This window comes from Dryobates pubescens, chromosome 1, assembly GCF_014839835.1.
Source record: "Dryobates pubescens isolate bDryPub1 chromosome 1, bDryPub1.pri, whole genome shotgun sequence".
In the NCBI taxonomy this organism is placed as follows: Eukaryota; Metazoa; Chordata; class Aves; order Piciformes; family Picidae; genus Dryobates; species Dryobates pubescens.
The window spans coordinates 16,677,772-16,696,890 of NC_071612.1; the positions used below are offsets into that span (position 1 = coordinate 16,677,772).

At 39.7% G+C, this 19,119-nt stretch overlaps 1 protein-coding gene across 1 annotated transcript in view; it reads right to left on the reverse strand.

The window, feature by feature from the left end:
* SNX25 (sorting nexin 25) overlaps window positions 1-19,119 on the reverse strand; it is an 87,944-nt gene that overhangs the window by 43,195 nt on the left and 25,630 nt on the right. The window contains exons 4-6 of the mRNA XM_054161899.1: window positions 13,416-13,588; window positions 12,379-12,565; window positions 5,722-5,792 (exon numbers count right to left, since the gene is read on the reverse strand). Of these exons, the coding sequence (XP_054017874.1) occupies window positions 5,722-5,792; window positions 12,379-12,565; window positions 13,416-13,588 (431 nt within the window). The remainder of the gene's footprint in view (window positions 1-5,721; window positions 5,793-12,378; window positions 12,566-13,415; window positions 13,589-19,119) is intronic.

A 19,119-nucleotide genomic window follows, 5' to 3' on the forward strand; every position in this document is an offset into this window, starting at 1 on the left:
CATTTAAGGCAATAGATATGGGGTAAGGGACTTCAGGAGAGATCGTGGAGGAATTAGGCACTGATTGTTTGCACTATGTATTGCAACACCACCAGAGCTGAGCAAAACAAAAAACAAAATGGCAGCAAAGCAAAAAATTGAGCTAGGGAGTAAATACATACTATACAATATAATAATAGCCACCACATATAGCCTCCCTCTGTAGGTCCTGCAAGTCACTTCCAGCTGATCAGCTAGTCTCTCTCCTGTCTCTGACTGATGGCCATCTCTCCAAACCAACTACAGACAAGGCTCATTGTCATCACTAGCACACACAAAGGATCTGGGGAGAAGAATAAAGAACTTCCTCTATAAAACTGATTTGAAAAACACAAATCAAAACAAGTCTGCTGTCACTGAAACCTTCATTTTCACCCACACTCACTGCTTGAACACGATATGGAAGCACAGCATTAACCTTGCCCAGAAGCTACGCAAAAATAATTGTGTATGTGTGTTTATTTCTCTGTAGAGGGTGAGGGTGGAGGGGAGGAATCATAACACAGTTTTGTTATAATTAAGTTAGATGTCATCTGTAATGCACTGGAATGCAGAACCATCCATTTTACCTCACTCTACCATCTTGGCAAAACCCACACATTACAACCCACACACCCAAGGTAGCTTGGAGCCCAAGTTTCTAAAAGAATAGTCTCTTTTTACAAAGATACAAGTCTCTTTCAGAACCACAGCACCTGAGAAGGCCATCCACAAACAGTTGTTTCTGCACTGGTTTGTCAGCTCCACTTGTAAAAGCGAGTATCTAGACACACAGTGGGAATGCTCAGCAGGAGAAATAGTCTACTGCAACACAGCAGAGCTTTCCACACAGGAATAGCTGCTTATTCAGTTTGTCTCACAATCCCTGCTTGAAAAGCAGCAGTTTTCTCAACAGGGATTCACTGGAGTCAACTACAATGTGATGTCTGGGGAGAAAAAAGGTCCCATCCAGTCATCTCAGGGTGGTTTCTGGTCATGCTGTGAAGTCACATATAAGGTGGAAGGCACAGAAGATTAGAAAATAAATGAATAATTTTTTTTAAAAAGCCTTTACAATATGGGGGGGGAGGGAGGGGGGGGAGACAAAAAACCACCACAACAATTAAAAAAACCAACCTGTTGAGATATTTGCTCTGTAACAAGGGGTGTGAACCATCACGGGGTTTTGGTTTTGTTTGAAGTACCACCTAGTAAAGCTGATCCTTGCTAAAATTCTTATAGGCTCCTTTTATACAATATCAGTAAGAAGAAACAAATTTGTTTAAATTAGAAATAGCATATTTAAACAGTTTAATATTCACATTACAGTAAATATCAAATCACTGCAGCAACTCATTTTTCTTGCTATTTCATAATTGACTTTTGAAGCCTTTAGAAAAATTCAGATCTGCTTTTGCTTCTAGAAACTCAGTTTCTCTCTTATTTGTGCTACAATGCCTGATCAGGGTATTTGTCCTCTTACAAACTGGTTCACTAGATCAAAACACAGTAAACATTTTCAGGTAAGCAATTATAGTTCTTCAATACATTTAATACTCAAGTTTTGTGTAAAATCATGAAAATGTAGCTCAAATTCAGTTCAGGACTTCCAAGGAATCCTTAATTATAGAACTCTCCTCGTCTTTTGATAAAGATGTGATTCTTCCAAACAGAGCACATGTGACTGTAAAGAGCACAGGCCACAAATATCACTAGGAAGAAAAACCAAAGATGCGTTAAAAATAAAACCAAAACCCACACACACCCACAAAACTAAGCCTCTTTCAACAGTCACTGCTGTAGTGACCTTGACTATTATGAAAGAGGGTGCATAGGAGGACACAGCTTGGTAAAAGTAATGCACCAGATCCACCACTTTTGTACAAGTATAAATGAGGGCAGCTGTGTAGTGTAATGTCAGCATACAAGTCAACAGCTTCTATTTACAGTGGCCTGCACCACTCCAGAACAAACAATCAACACTTCTGAAAACAGTAATGCTACACTAGGTTTCTTACCAAGCTCTAGCAACAACCACAAGCAATTGTCCTGGCCACAGAACAGGCATCACACTGTGAACCTCTCAAATTATTTTGTGTCTCAACCTCATAAGACATTTGACTCTCAGAGAGTCAAATGCAAGAGTTACTGCTTAACATAAATCAGATGCTTTTCTACAGTTTCATTTGCCCTCCTGTGCTCACATGCCACAAGACTCAAGAGCGAGAAATCTGAAAAAAGACCCCTATAACATGCCTTTTTTTACTACAGAAGGTTTAATTGTGTTTAGAAGTACTATGAAGAACTTGCTGCTTTTATTAGAGGGCTCTCACAGCTAAATATTTCGCCAATAGGTGGCACCAACACTAATTATATCAAGCGTAAAGAGCACTGTCCTCGCTGAGGGACAAGCCCTCTGGACGCCAACATTAAAGGTACACTTAGTATCGCCAGTTAAAGCCAGGCAAGCGGAGCTCACGTGAGAAATTGCCAGTCTGAAACCTGCTCCGCAGGCTATTCATCCTTTACTAACTGATACTTAATCTTTTTATAAACCATTTTTTTTGTTAGTTTTAGAGACTTAATTAATGGTCTCCTCAAACAATAGCGAAGGTACACAATCCTGCTCAGGCATATTTTCTGCTAGTTATGTACTTGCAAAAGACTTACTTTGCTTAGATAGTAGCTAAGCAGTCACTGCTGCAAAGTATTGGCCTCTACTGCTGTACTAAGTATTCCTCATGTTTGTTGCTGTAGTTTTTTCTGTTAAAATCACTACCTCAGGAAGCAATCATACCCCAAACTGACAGAGGCTGAGTTTACACCCGTGACATTGCATTCTACACTTCCTCCACTCTTACAATCTGAGAGCTGAGATCAGTCTTGACAGACTACTTACTGGTCATCCATAGTTCAGCTGCTCTAGCTGATACCCAGACACTGAAGAAGCAGTTACATTTCCAGGACCAAATTTTGCCATAGGAAAAAGGAAAGAGTATCAATATCAGAGTACCTCAGAGTATCAGTAAGAGTATCTCTTGCCAAGCTGGAATCAAAGCTACGAGATGCTTAAGACAAGAGCTCATTTACTAGCAGGAAAGGAGAGATTGTTGTATCCATTGAACACCCACGCTCATAGACATTACAGGTATGCAGCAGGCACTGGAGGCATAGATTAAAAAGAGACAGAATGCACTTCCATTTTGCATAAAGCTTACTTTCAGTTATTCTCCATGAAATTCAGCTGCTGGCAAGGGTAGCAGTATGTTGTGGCATCGAGAAAGGGAAGCATCACAATAATAAGTAATCTGGTGGTCTGCCCTACGAGAGTTCAACAGTCTCTGTATCAGCAGTGAGATGTGCTGGATTTTTTGCTGGTTTTGGGTTGCTGTGGTTTGTTTGGGTTTTGTTTGTTTTGTTTTGGGGGGTGTTGTTTTAAGAAAAGTAGTAAAGCTTCTTCCTAAAATTCAGGAACAGATTAGACTCATTAACTCATTAGAAAAAATGTTTCCACCCACTTCAGGAAAAACAAGACAACAAAGCCTTCAGAACTAGATTTTAACCCTCTGGATAACCCCCTAAAAGTTTACTGCATATTGGTTGAGTCTGAAAAATATTTGGTAGATTAAATCCTTAGCTGAATAATTGAAACAGATTAGAAATCTGCCTTAAATTTGCATTAACTATAAGAAGATTGCATTGTATGCCTCTGTTGGACATAGTATTCCACCTCTCAAGGAAAAAAAACCCCAAATCACCTTTTTCTTCCAACACAAGATGAATAACTAGTGGCTATTTAATAAATAAAAGGTTTAACCAACATCCCCACTCACTAATACAGCCATCAATGGTAATCAACTCTTAAGTGACATTCAAGGTTGCCACAGGACTGAACAATAGAAGTCAGTATCTTAACACAAAACTTCAGTGCACCAGCTAGTGGAAATTCTGTTGGATTTTTATATAAATACAGGTAAAGTCAAGAGTCCATGAAAATGAAGAGGAAGTGGGACCAGATACTTTGGCAGAAAAAACAGTATTAATCTTTGTATATCTATTCTGCACTACCAGGGACTTGTAGCTTCAGAAAACCATCTTCTGCACAGGGTTTAGACCAGTAGATAGTTAACTATATAAACTCAAGTGAGACAGAGGAGAACACCACAGTAATTGATTGTAGGAACCTAAACTGTATGAAAATACTCCCCAGATCAATTCTTGTCACAACAAAGACCAATGGCAGCACAAATGGAAATACAGGCTTAGCAAGATTGATTTTTCATAATGTACTTGGAGTTAACTTCCCTGTTCTCGTTTTATTACTTTATGAAACAGACTTTCCATTAAATTAGCTTTCATCTGGGAAATATTAGTATCTTTCTGTAATGCACACTTGAGCAAAAAATCAGCACCTACTTTTGCTGTGGTTTGACACAAGCAGTTTATCCTACAGGAATGCACATCTAGCTCTGTTTTAGAAAATAAAGGCCTCTCGGTTCTGACAACTTTACACTTCAGAAACTTGAGCACAGAACCCAAGCTCTTAAGGCTGGCCAGAAGTGGTTTTTTTTTTACCCCCTCATGGCATGTTTATAATTTGTTTCTGCGTTTTTCATTACACTTGAATCACTTAAAAGCTTTCCTTTCTAATACAAGGAGATAGAAATGGATTCTCTTTTTTTTCTTTTAACCTGACAGAGATTACCTGAAAAAGTAAAAGCAAAATCTTCTAGATGTTTACAAACACATTTATTTATGTTATCCATTGCCTTCTTATTGTGCTTTGATATACCTTAAGTATATGGTTTAGTTGATTAGGTGGGTTGGATTAGTTGATAGGTTGGACGCAATGATCTTGAAGGTCTCTTCCAACCTGGTCTGGTCTGGTCTATTCTAACGTAGCTTCTATTGGAGGTGTTCAGGAGACTTGATAGGGTGCTTGGTTGCATGGTTTAGTTGATTAGGTGGGTTGGATTAGCTGATAGGTTGGACGCAATGATCCTGAAGGTCTCTTCCAACCCGGTCTAGTCTGTTCTACTCTATTCTATTCTACTCTCTGTCCAAGCAAAAATTTAGTCTGTAATTTTGCCATCAGTGTAATCTCCTGAAGATATACTACAGTTCTGGTACATTTTGAGAAGCATAAGAAGCAGCTTATACAATAAATGTAGGTACAAATGTAAGATTCTCGTGCATTCTAAAAGGCATTTTGAAACACTGCCAAAAACACTGCAGAACAATTTGAGTGCTCTGAATTTGAACACAAACACAACAGAATGAAGAGTCAAAATAAAGCCTGAATTGACAATCATGCTGTATGATTCCTTCTTCTGTATTTTGAAAGAACAAACCGAGTCTTTGAAGAATGGATTGCATGAAAAAGAGAGAGGAAGAAAGGTTCTCAGCATATGAATATGTAATGCAAAAAATCCTACTTGCAGCAGGTTCTGAAAATAAATGTATCCTAGATATGACCTTTCTCATGATCTATCAGCTTAAATGAAGATGGGGTGGGGGTGATAATCACACTATGGGAGTTTCTGGAACAATAAGACAAATGAAATAAACTGAAATACTGAAGGCAGAGCATTCCTAAAATCTGTCTAAAAATCCCACACATGCTGATTGCATATGTATGTTGGGAGTTCAAACAGCTTTTCAAAATGAAAACAACAGATGTGACTTCACAAAATTAAATCTTACCTTTCTGCCTCTTCACATGGGGAATATTGCTGATTGTGGTTGCCTGAACTATTTCCACTACAATCTGATACCTAATTTTAAAAACAGTAGGGGGATAAGGGTGAAGAGGGAGGAGAGAAAGAAAGAAAACATGGTATTAATTTTTAGCAATGTTTCTTTACACAGCACACTTAAGGATTAATAAAAAACAACCCACTTCCACTCCTCCTCACCTTGAAATAGAGAGCAATCTGCATATGGTGGTTATCTTGAAACAAAAGGAAAACCTCCAACTAACAATAATTCTGCTCCCTTCCCTCAACTGCTGGCACTGCACATGCAGGTAATAGTGAACACAATCTAAAGTAAATGTTTAACATTAATATAGGTTTCCTGTAGGAAACTAGGAAGAGAGTTCAGTTCAAAAGCAGAGCTGTCTTAAGGTTCTTCTAGCTAATACACTCACTAGCTATACAGAGCAGATATAAATTAGAAAAATTACTGTATTTTGACTATTTTATTCCACCACCACAGTTCTTGCCCAGTCCTTCCCAGGGAAGAAAAGCCCTAGAGCAAAGGTGGTGTTTTGGTGTATAGAAGTCTCATAGTTAATTCCCTGCTCATAGACAGACATCATGAATGGTTTATAAACAACACTCATTTACCTCACTCAGGTGTTGTAAGGTACCTGTGAACATCATGAATTTATAAAACCAGGTACAGACAACCAAGTAAACACTGCCCATGGAAGGAAGTTTCTACTTTTTCCTCACAAGTTTTTTTCCTGGCAAATTGAATCCCATTTGTTCACATTGATGGTTTTACATGTTTATTAATACTGTTAATACAGCATCTCTTTTGTTCTGTTCCTCGTCACCTTAAGTAGGGGTAATGCTCTTGAGTTACATCCTGAAAAATACCATTTAGTCTGTTCCTCCCAACACTGAGCTTTGCCTCTAACTACTCAATTAGAGTACTGTACAATGCTGCAGCCCAGAAAAAGCACCTGGGCTGCAGAGCCAGACCATGACCCTTTCTCCCTAAAAGGCTGTTCCAAATGTTTTAGTTCCTACAGATTCTGTGGTGCTGGTAAGTAAACATCTAAGGAAGTTTTGAATGTGATGTATTAATTTTATTTTCAAGAACTGTAGTTGATAAACTGAACCAATCATGGACTGACATCCACATTACTTCTACATTCCCACTCTTGTCTCTCCCCTATTCTTTGTTGTGTTTTTCCCCTTTCCCTCATTTCTTAAGTAAAGGATGACATGAGCTGGTGACAATGATCTTTCAGACCATGAATTGTGTAGTGACATTTTGCTGCTATACTAGTAAACAACAGTATAAATATAATGTTAATCTTGAAAGCAGGATAAGAAGTATCCACTGGTTTATTTCCTTACATCTATTTATTCTCAGCTATGTTTTTAACTCATCATGTCCTTCATCTCTAATCTAACAGAGCAAGCAAATTTCCTTCACTTCTGACATGGAAGAATCCATCTATTCTTCCTTATAGGTTATTGACTTTCAATTTACCCATGCTAACTTAAATCTGAGGGGAAATAGAGGTGCAATTTCACCATTTAACTTTTTCTTCTTGAAAGAAATAGGGAAAAACACATTTTGTGGAAACTTGATAAAACAGGAATAAAACTCTGTCTCCCTTCATGACAAGCAACAATGGAGGTAAACATTATAAAGAGAGATTCTGAATGACCATACAACTGTCCCTTCTCTGGAAGCTTTTAAAAGCTCCTTGGAAATCAGCAAATTACTTTTCATGAAAACATGCAACAGCTCCCCGAATGTCCCTTACAACAAACACAAAGCCTATTTCCACAAAGCAATGGAGTGAAGTTCTGCTAAGAGATAAAGCAATCAAATGTTAGAGGTCCACTACAGATATTCATGAACTGAGAATGCAAAAGTAGCTCCAAAATTAATAAGTAATTGCTGCATCACTTAAGTTCTAAAAATAAAATTCATAAAAGCAATGCAGAAGATCAATATAATTTTCCTTCTACAGTAGTGCTTCTAATCAAGGAGAGAAAAAAAGATTTACAAAATGCAGTAGCTCTCCTTGAAAGGCTAGTATGGTATTTGCAAGGCAGCGAGCTGGTACACTTGCTTACATGGAGATCCAACACACAAAGCCTCCCACTCTTTTCTGCTTCCTGGCCAAGAGCAACAACACCCTTCAACCCACAGCTTTCTACTGATCCAGCTAGAAACTTTTCCCTGCATACCCAAGTACCTGGTTCTAATCACAAGAGAGCTTAGCAAAACTCTCTTAAAGAAACCAGTATGAAAGAATGCCTTATGGGACTTGTCATGTGCATACATCAGAGCACCCCGAGTCTAAGCTTTCTTCAGTACAGTCCATCAAGACTCAGTGGAATTATTTATCGGTGCCTCATGACCTCTTTCATCAATCAACACATTTTGTCTCAGTAAACAGCAATTAATCTGCAAAGCTAAAGCATGGCAGAGATATTTCAAGAAAAACAAACAATCAAAACCCAAACAACCAATAAAGCAAACGTGTACTTTCCCAGCCGTTGTAGCGGCCTGGGATAAATCTCCCTGAAAGTTAGCTTACACAGAAAATTGTTACCACTTGTATCTGTTCTTTACCAAGATGTTACATGGCAACACCAGGACTAACAAGAGAAGGCTTACAGTTCTTTGAGTGCCATGTACTGGCTTAGAACAGGCACTGAAAAATAATTTCTAAATCAAATAAAGAACAGGAATCTCTGATAAAGAGAATGTTATCACCCAGAATAGCATCTAACTGGGAAACAAGTTTCACTACAACATGCCAGTAATTTAATTGTTGCAGGAAGAGAACTGGAAGCATTCTCCCCACTATTATCATTCCAATGGACTCTGACTCCTTGCTGGTAACTGCACAATGGCTTACTTGTTTCCTTTTCTTTAATTCCCTCTTCACAGATTTTTCTGTATTTAAAACCTGTAATATCATTTACTTTGTTCATTAAAAATGACACTTCCTCCAGTCCCTTCACAGAGGCACCACTTTTGGGGTTTCCTTGACATAAATCTGTAACTTTCACTAGTAAATGATGAAAGCTTTGGAAAGTATTCTCCATAACACCGAGATGGCTACAGCCCAGCTCTCTCTAGGTGCTCCCCCACTGCTAGGAACAAACAAAACAGAAATCCCTGCTCCACAGAGTAGGTGTTTCTTTCTGTCATAGTAAGGCCAAATGGCCCCAGCACAAACCCAGACATACACTAAGGTGTCTAGACATGGTCCCTCTCTCTCTCTTCCTTCCTGCAGAAAGCCAGGGTAACGCGAGAAAATGAAGGGGACAGGACCATGCACATCTGGTAAACAACCCTGTATCTATGGTAAGGGCATATGTTCTGGCCATAGCCTGGCAGAACCCCTTCCCATTAGGTAACTGTGCGCTGTTTTCATGCCCTATTGGTCCAATCAATCTCAGGCTGATTTCCAGTTGCCTGTGCCTTGCTTAGCCTTGCTTTTGCCTAGCGTGCTTGAACCTGCTTGGACCTTGTCTGGCTCGAAACTGCCTTGAGTTGCATAGCTTCAAGTTGCCCGGTCCAGCTCCTGGAATAAAGCCATGAGCATACACACCGCAAGCTACGAGAGAAGCCATGAGCTTAGGAGTCAGAGCCACGCCTGCTTCCCCTTGCAACCAGGATTTTGCTATGCCTCAACTCACCCAGGACAAGGCAAGCGCCCATCGCAAGAAGCATTGTTAACAGCCTGCCATCTGCTGAAGCCAGACCAGCCATCGAAGACTGTGTGGCATTGCTGCTGGCAACCTGCTGTGCCTGGCATATGAGAGTGCCCCAAAGCCTCTAATACAAAGCAGCAGCACTCCCTACTTGGGTACAAACAGCTGGGCATAATTAATTAACTGCCTCTTTGGCATAACTGTTCTTGTTGCGTCTCCCCCCGACTGGGGTATTCTCCTTGTTAGTTCCTCCCAGTTTGCACAAAATTGTTTAACTTGTTATAGTTGCCCAAATACTGTACATTTCCACTGTAAATATATTCTAACTGTACATCAAACCTTTTGATACATTTGGCAATTTTCATATTAATAAAGGTTATTAATGTTTTGATTAATATTGCCATATCATTTATAATAAAGGAAATATGTCTCCTTTTCAACACTTCCCAGAGACTGGGTCTGTACAAACAGAGGAAGAACGAGCACTGTCTCCAAAATCACACACCATTTCTCTCCGAAAAGAAAAGACATTTTCTTAGACATCTTCCGTTGTGTGTTGGGTTTAGGCCTTTAAAATTTAGTTACAGATTCTGAGCAGAATTGAAACATTGAAATATCGATCAGCTTAGACTGATCAACATTATGTAGGGTGTAGAAGAACAGATCTCAAGATGATGGTAGTTGGACTCCACAGGCTACAACAGAAAAAACTTATGTGCAGCCAAACCCACATTATTTCAGAAAGCAAATTTGCTGTCTGATATTAGAGAACACAATTTGAAGTGACCTATCAGCTAAAAAGAGAGCACATTGAGCATTAATGTGCCTGACCAACAAGAGAGTTGAGTTTCTTTTGAAACAAGGAGATCCATTAGTGTGATTACACTAATAAATATGATGTCAATTAGATTTTAGACAGAGTCTAATAGAGGCTCATTTCTGCTCTCAGGAAAGTCACACTGGTCCAGAGTAAAGAGCAAATTTTACAGCAGATGAACCACAAGTAGCCAAGCAACAAAATCATTTCACCATCACCTAAATGTATTTTCCCATCTCTGAAATGCAAGTGGTTTCAGAATCAGAGGAGAACAAGAGAAAGTAAGATGCCATTTATTCAGCCTACATACTGCATCCTGGTAAACCATTATTTAGCCTGGTTCAGCAAAGTGCAACAGAAGGTCTGGGTCACAGCAGATAACACAGTGCACCAAATGCTATCAGCATGCTTATACCTTTCAGATGCTCCTGCAGCCATTTAGGAAGAGGGAAAGATGACCTGTAGCTGCAAATGAAGGGACTCAGGGAAGAGGGAAAAATACCAATTCCAGTTGGTGGTAACAGATTAGGACAAGCACTGTGGAAATGGCTTCAGTTGTCCTACAGAGCATTTTGTGCTCAACAAAATGTGACCGTTTGAGGCTGTGCCTTTAAGAAAAGGGACAGTACTGGGACACTGGCTGAAAGTTTTCGGTACTAGAACAAAACCACTCTGATATTCTAAATGAATTTCATTGGTGGATGGACAAAATGCAACTTAAAATTGTAGGGCAGTTGGAATTTTTTCTCAGTTTGGGAGTTTGGGTTTCAGCCTGTTCTGCCGTGCCAGCCTGAACTGCTTCTCTCCCTGCCTGCTTCTCAGAAAACTAAGCAGAGCTGACCTTGAGATAAGCAAACTAATTCTGCATGGGCTTTTTTGAAGCTTAATAACAACTCTTTTCCTTAATAACTTGCCTTTCTTTCTCTCTAACCCTTTTTCGGGAAAAAAGGGAGGTAGTGGGGGGAGAGAGAGGGTTACCGGGAGGGAAACCCTCCCTGAGGAGGAAATTTTGTTGTGTTATTTCTCTTTGCTATATATTTCTGTGTATATATTGTAAATACCTGTATATATTGTGTTATATACAACCTGCTTTCCGTGTACGCTTGTAAATATAGTCTGCTTTCTCCGACTGAGTTTAGCCGTGGTTTCTTACTCTGTGGGGGAGGGAGAGCTAGGCCCTCTCTCAACCTACCACACAAAACCAACTAAAGGACCAACTAGATCCTACAACAGTACTATCTCTGCTTCCTACTTCCTAGTCACTTGTTCCTTGTCCTTTCACTTGCATCAGAAATCAGAAGAGAAACAGCTCAGCTATAAAGATAAGGCAAGGATAAACATCTTGGACTTGGGCAAGTGGGCTTGAGATGTATGCAGTATCTCATGTCATGATAAGAGAGGGAAGGAACAAACAGATGAGATTTTTGTGAGGGAGTGTGGGAATTAGTATGACAGTGACCAGGTACTATTTACATTAGAAAACAGGAAGATCAAAATCATATATAGGAGCTGAGGGGAATGGGGTTTTCTTGGTCTTTAGGGAATTCTTCAGAGTTCATTAACTTGTTTTAAAAGGATACAAGGATACAATTAAAAAACACCTCCCCACAGCAATCTAGGAAAACTTCTGCTACAGTGGTAAAATGTGCTGGAACTCAAATCCCTCTTTCCATGTCACAGAAGCACAGTGAGCTGTTCTGAATGCCCAGCATCCTTACGGTCATTCCAGTTTACAGTCACCTGACTACCATGGCCAGCCATACTTCTTAAAGATGAGGACATGTGGTAGGGGGACATAACCACACACTAGTGGAAATTCAGCATGCAATTTTATTTAACTCCACGGAGGCAAGCTGGAAAGAAGGCTCAGTTATGCCCTTTAACAGTGTTGTCATGCCCAGTACACTACTAAGCAGAAGTTTTTAACATTTTCTGCCACTGAACTAAAAAGCTGACTGTATTAGAGTCTTAACAAACGTTGTGGCTTATCATCCTTACTGTCTCTGCTTTATCAAAAGAAATCCACAACTGAATTTAAAAAGAAAAATCACAACTCATTCAAACCTCAGTAATGGGCTGGCAAAGGAAGCATGTTTAACTTTGAACAAGCTACAGCAAAACATTAACTACCTCAGTTGTTTCAGGAACTCAACATCAGAGCTGCTGTTAATGAGCTTGATGAACTTCTCATATGAAGGAGCATATGTGTAGTCTTTCTTCTGATGCTCATTCATCTGTTCTCTGTACTCCAGCTGGCTGAGTAGCATTTGGTTAATATAATCTGGATCACTCAGCAGTTCCACCACTGGTTTCAGTACTGGAAGGAAAAATATTTTAAAACAAAATCCTTATGCTGAAGAATAACTGCTGTCCTTCAAAAGAAAATTGCAGATAAAAGGCAAAAATAAGTATGTAAGTTGATAAAAATCCAAAACTAGTCTTCTGGGACACAGTACATTTGAGATAGGATGCACTCCTTGATAAAACTCCTGTTTTATTATGGAAGTTGACGTGCACCGACAAATTCCAAGTGGTTTGGGGTTCTTTTATCTGCTGGGTGCCTTGAAAGCTACCCCATTGCAGCCACTATACTTGAAAATTAAAAGTAAACTGAATCACACAATATACTTGAGACTCACTTCTGAATTTAGTGACAGAAAAAAAATTACTAAGTGTATTTCTGGTTAGATTAAAATGCAGCTGATAAAGTAAAAAGCAAAATAGAACTCCCCCCCAGTTAAAGAACCACACTGGATAAATTGATGTCTAAAAAAAAGGTAATTATATTTGGTATCATGATTCAGTTCTAATTGCATCCTAAGCCTATGGATTCTACATATCTGAATAAAAATACAGACAGCAAGAACTGTTCATACCAGCACTAAAATAATGCCATGGATCTGCAAAAGTGTTCCTCTAAAAAACAACAAAAAAATAGAAGAATGGAATGGACAAATTGTGTTTTATCCTGAAAGGTGCTAAACAGCTTGGCATCAAGTCAAGAGAGTAACAATGTTTGATTTTGAGAATATAAAGTGTCTTGGTGGTTATCACAGAAACTAAATTTCAGAATCTAAAAGTGGAACATCAAGACATAGATAATTAAGTAGGTAATTACTAATACTGTACAGGTGCAAATGGTTAATCATCTCTGATCTTTGATCTACCTTTTGTTGCAAGTATTTCTGCAAGGACAATGCGCAAGCTGACAGACTGGACATCCTTTGAGGGTAGGAGACAACACACCAGAATTTGAGAACATTTTTGCAGGAATCTTACTTCTTCATCAGAGCTCCTCAAACATGGATGCAGAAAAAAAGGTCTTGGTGGATCTTCCTGCCTAAGAGGAAAAAAAAAAATAAAAGAAGAAAAAAAGAGAAAATTTACATATCACTTGCATCATGGTTAGTCACTAACTGATGATGCATCCAAAATCCATTACTAGGTAAGTAACCTCAGTAAAGAAACACTTTCTTAATGATGATATGATGTGTTTCCAAATTCTTTTGTTCTGTCATTTTTTCACCTGCCAAAACAGAAATGCAGTATTTTAAAACTGCCTCAAATAGGCAGAACCCAGCAAATGGGAGGAAAAAAGTCTTTCTGAATGAAACTCACAAATGTCCTGTCACTGCACTTACAGTGAAACCTTGTCCACTTTTTCAAAACAGTCCAGACAAGTAAATACATTCTTGTGGAACAATCAATTAGAGACCTGAACTTTTAAGCAGAGGATTTGGAATCGTATCTAGCTCGAAACACAGGTCTACCTGTTAGATACTGAAGTGACCATATTTCCTTTGTTACTGGCACATGAATCTCCCAGTAAAAACTAGCCTGTTGGACATGACTTTTCCTAGAACAGCAGTTTTCAATTTGCCACCTGCAGGCTACAGCAAACTGGCGTGTGCAAGATACCTATTTAGTAACAGACTTGGTATTATCAGCCAGCTACGTTCTGAGTGGAAAACTGATTTAGAAAATGATATTTCTAAACCCAGGTTTAGAAAGAGAGCAGAACCACGATGGCAGACAGAGGATGGTGAATTGAGTCCTAAAGCACAAAGATGCTTGGCCAGACAAGACACCTCAAGGAGATGGCAAGTGAGAATTGACCCTATTGTTATGAGAATCAGTGGTATATACAGAGCATGAAACTGGAGAGGTTCAGCGTGTGTAACTCCACCTGCCCCTGTGGGCAGCATTCTCACCCCAGACACGGTGAGAGGCCCTGGACTCTGGGTTCCGCTCAGTCTGATGGGTCTGAATTTGCACATTCCAACTTCTATCCAAGTCACCTCTCAGCCAGATCATACATCTGGCAAGTGACTTCTTGGCCAAATCAAGTAACAATACTTGCTTGGATCTGAGCACCTCAAGCATGCAGAGGTCACAGAACCATTCATAGAAGAGACAATTTGCCACAAGCTGAGTTCTCTACTCAGCAGGCTGAAGTTGGAATATGCTCATGCTATATCTTAATAAATCACCATAGGTAAAAAACCACAACCACAACTAGGGATTAAATTTAGTTTTCCTTCATTTAGTTTTCCTACATTATCCTAAATACTTCAGGGTCACAGCCCATCATGCCTCCCTTCAGTGGAGTCAGATTCTTGCCTCTGGCTCATTCTCTCAGCCAACATCAGTCTCAGTCTGTTGGGTAAAGTAGTCACTATCACCCACTTACTAACTCTTAAGGTTATACAAGCTGGAAATCAATGGATAGAAGAAATCCAAAATTTGTTGCTGGTTTCATTTTGCATTTGGCAAAAGAATTAGGCTTCTAACTTAAAGAAAGTATATCAGGCCTGGAGTCAGGACAGGTGGAGGGAGCTATACTATATAGCAACACATATCAATACACTCCTTGACCACCAAACAGGCAAACAGGTCCTCCTTGCTCCTAGAAATCATGGTAGGTACATTTTGTGAAGAAGGCAAGACAGCCTTTCAGAGCTAATGGTGAAGGGTGGTTCTGTCTCTGCTGCAGCATCAAACACTGAATGGGTGCTGTGCACCACTGACCATGCACAGCAACATGCTGCTGTAGGAGCAAGCCCATGATAGCACAACCTGTGTCATTAACAGCTCTTCCGATCACTGCTCTGAAAGAAACAGGGAGCAAACCTCCCTCACCTTCATTTTGTGCCCAGTACTAATCAGTTCATCTCCTCACAGGTATCAACGGTTTTCTGGACTTCATAGAACATGTTTGATTGGCTGTGCCAAGGAGACTCCTTAGTGCAGGTCACTGCAGCACCTTTTCCTTTATAGATAGATACAGAAGCAGATACAAGGTGCCCTTACAGTTCTTTCCTGGCCCCATGTCTGATGTGTTCCAGTCACAGATTAACAATTTAACGGCAAGGTGACCATGCCAGTGGTTACAGTGAGACAGATGTAATGTCACTTGTGAGGCACCACAGTAGTTTCCAAAGGCAGCCAGGACTGGTTCTCAGTAGAAGGCTCTACAGTGTTTCAAAGGTTCAGGTTTGTGATGTCTCGTACCAGTGCCTCCTACTGTCATCTGTAACATCTGCTTCTTTCCCTGAGACAGAGGCTGCTGTCCAGGGGAGTTAACTGACTACTCCTAGAGCTGCTCCAAGCCCAATGCCTCTTTATGTGAGGAAGTGACTGACAACTGTATACAGTCAAACTAAAAGTCCTCAGTTAGACACCGCTATATGGCCACTAGTGACAGGCAGCATTGTGTCAACAACTGATCTGCTAGTCAGTCCAGCATGGAGCAAATACATAAGAATAGTAACAATACTCTGATAATAGCACTAATTCTGTTCTAATCATAGAACTAATTCATCTCATGGTGACCAAAATTAGATTTTAACTTTCAGAACAACAGGAATGCAAAGATGATGCGTGGTTTCAGTTTGACTGAAGCCTCTTACTCAATCCTGAATCAAATGTTTCATTTTCAAATGTGGATCATGGAAGGAGTGTTAGTTGTTACAAGACAAATTTCAGAACAAGTCTCTTGGAACAGCTTGGGTATAAATACTACATTCTTCTGAGGAGCAGTGGTTTATGAAGATGATGTGTAGTCTTCATTATCAACCACAACTGGCGGTGCAGCTGACTGCGCTCAGAAAGCTGTTTATCTTGTTCTGGTAGGATCTTTTCTCCCTGGCAGCTCAGTACCTAGCTATTTTCCTTTGTGCATTTCCATTCCTCTTGCATACTCCAGCCATATCCTACAGCCTTCTCTACACTGCATCAAACGTTCCCACATCACATGCTCTCCCTAAAGGCATTCATTATTTACCCAAAACCAGGCATGTCCCAGGCAGACTAGACTCCTGGCAGACAGAAAGTCTGGCTCTTTTATGTACAGCTACCTCTTACTGGGGAACTGAAGTCTTACTTCCCTGGGCAGGTTAGTCCACTCAAAGTCAGTCACTTAGAAACACTGAAGCATATGTAAAATACTGGCAAACAGGATGACCTACAAGGAACGTCACAGCTAGCAACAAACTAACCTCTACTAACAACTGATTCCTGTCTATTAACAACAACACAGAGTTACAAATGAAAGTATGTGGCCATTACTCTTCTTGACCAAGAACAAACAAGCCCATCCTTTCTGCACACTTACCTTATTTATTTGAGATTCTGCATAATGATTAGCTATACTTCATTAACATGTGCAAAGCACAAAGCAGGGCCGTAACATACACAAAATATCACCAGAAATTAGTTGTCTTTGCCTTCAGTATCTCTCTACTAGTCTCCTGAGGAATCACAGAATGTTAAAGGCTGGAAGGGACCTCAAAAGATCATCTAGTCCAACCTCCCTGCCAGAGCAGGATCACCTATACCAGATCACACAGAAATGCATCCAGGCAGGTTTTGAGTATCTCCAGAGAAGGAGACTCCACAACCCCCCTGATCAGCCTGTTCCAGTGTTCCATCACCCTCACTGTGAAAATTTTCCCCTCATGTTTACATGGAACTTCCCATGCCTCAACTTCCACCCATTGCCCCTTGTTCTATCATTGGGCATCACCGAGAAGAGTCTGGCTCCATCCTCTTGGCACTCACCTTTTACATATTTATAAATGCCAGTCTGTTTGGAACTGGCACCTATACTATCATCCATGCAAGAGAAGTCATTTCTCATCATCTTTGTGTCCCTATTGTACAAATTTATTCCCAGTCAACAGCCCATATATACAGCTTGGTTGAGCTGGACCTATGCCAACACTTTTCTGATACGCAGTTAACAGAACACAAATGGAAAATGTAACTGAATAAACAAGTAGAAAGGCAAATATTTGATTCCTACCCTTATAATTCATCTAATGTGTTCCTGCCTAAAGGAATGCAAGGGGAGAGCAGAGTTGAATACTCCCCAGTTCACAGACCACTTGTTCTGGAGATATCTCCATTACCTAAGAAGATAGGACTCTCTAGAAGGGGGGATGTTTTAATTACTTTCCTAGCTAAATGCTATCTGAAGTGTGATCTAGAAAGAAAAAGGCACAGAATTCCACTTGATTGTTATGAAAAAGAATAGAGAAACAAAGCCTTTAGGAAATTCATCTCTAAACAAGCCTTGCACATCAGTGCCAAACAGTTGTGTTGCCAACAGTCACGCAGTTTGGGCAAGAGAAATAAAGGGGAGACTGAAAGCAGAAGCAGCTTAGGAGGCGGCTTAATAGCTACAAAATAAATCAATTTGCCAGTGGTAAAACAGACAAGACAAGACATCCAGGCTTATGCTCTCCTTTGCATTTATACATAAAACATTTTCTATTTGCCTCTATATTAAACTGTTTGCCAGCTTGCACGGAAAATATATTATGTGTCAATGAAAGGTCTGCCCAGAAAACAGCATTCCTTTTAACTTGGGCTTTCCCTTCACTGATACCATAAAAAAAAAAAAAAAAGAAAGAAAAAAATATAAATGGAGAAAATAAACAAATAAAACTAGTGAGCAATCACAGAAGACCGAAGTATAAACACTATAGCTCAGCTAACTGAACCATATTTGTTTACTATTCTGGAGCAGGAGCTAAAATGTCCTGATCAGGCATATCCTTAAGGCTTGATATAAAATTTAGATCTTCAACTGTGTGGAAACATGATCAAGAGAAAGGAAAAGCACTGTTCATTTTGCAGAGACCAACAGGAAAAGAAACAACTGCAATTTGCATGTGTGTACACAAAGCAGAGTGATGCTACATCTCTCCAGTGTCACTAAAGATATTAAGCACTACTAAATAACCTAAACAGAGGCATTACTTTACTTCTTATCCAATTCTGAATGTGTCTTATTAGGACCATGTGGTTGGATTTTCCAAACAAAAGGTCACTTACTAATTACAGAAAACTCTTCACTAAAAATGTGTGCAGCTATTTTTAGAAGGATCTTTGAAAGCCCAGCCAATTAACCAGAAATTCCAAGTACAATCGTGTGCAGCGAACTAGTATTAATGTGGCACTCTAGCAAACAGTTCCAAAACAGGCAGAATGCAGGCTTCCTAAACCAGGATCATTTAATCTGCTTTAGGCAACAGAAAAATAATGGCAATTGCCAACCTAATTCATTTGTGTTTTCTTGAACAATCAAGAATGAAGTAACAGTGACATGTATTGGTGTTATCAAGATGCAGATGACTTCAGTAATTTAAAAGAGCAGACAGAACTCATGTTTTGCACACCATACTTTACAGCTCATATTCCCCTTCACTCCCCTGAGCTACAATGCCAGCCTTCACCCTGAATAAATTCCTTTTCCATAATTTTCATTTTATGAAATCTTCAAGCCTGCTCTGAATTTTTAACACTATCCAGTAATACTTCATAGAGTTAGAAACCAAATGGATTTCCTTCAGCTGCCCCCGCAAACCA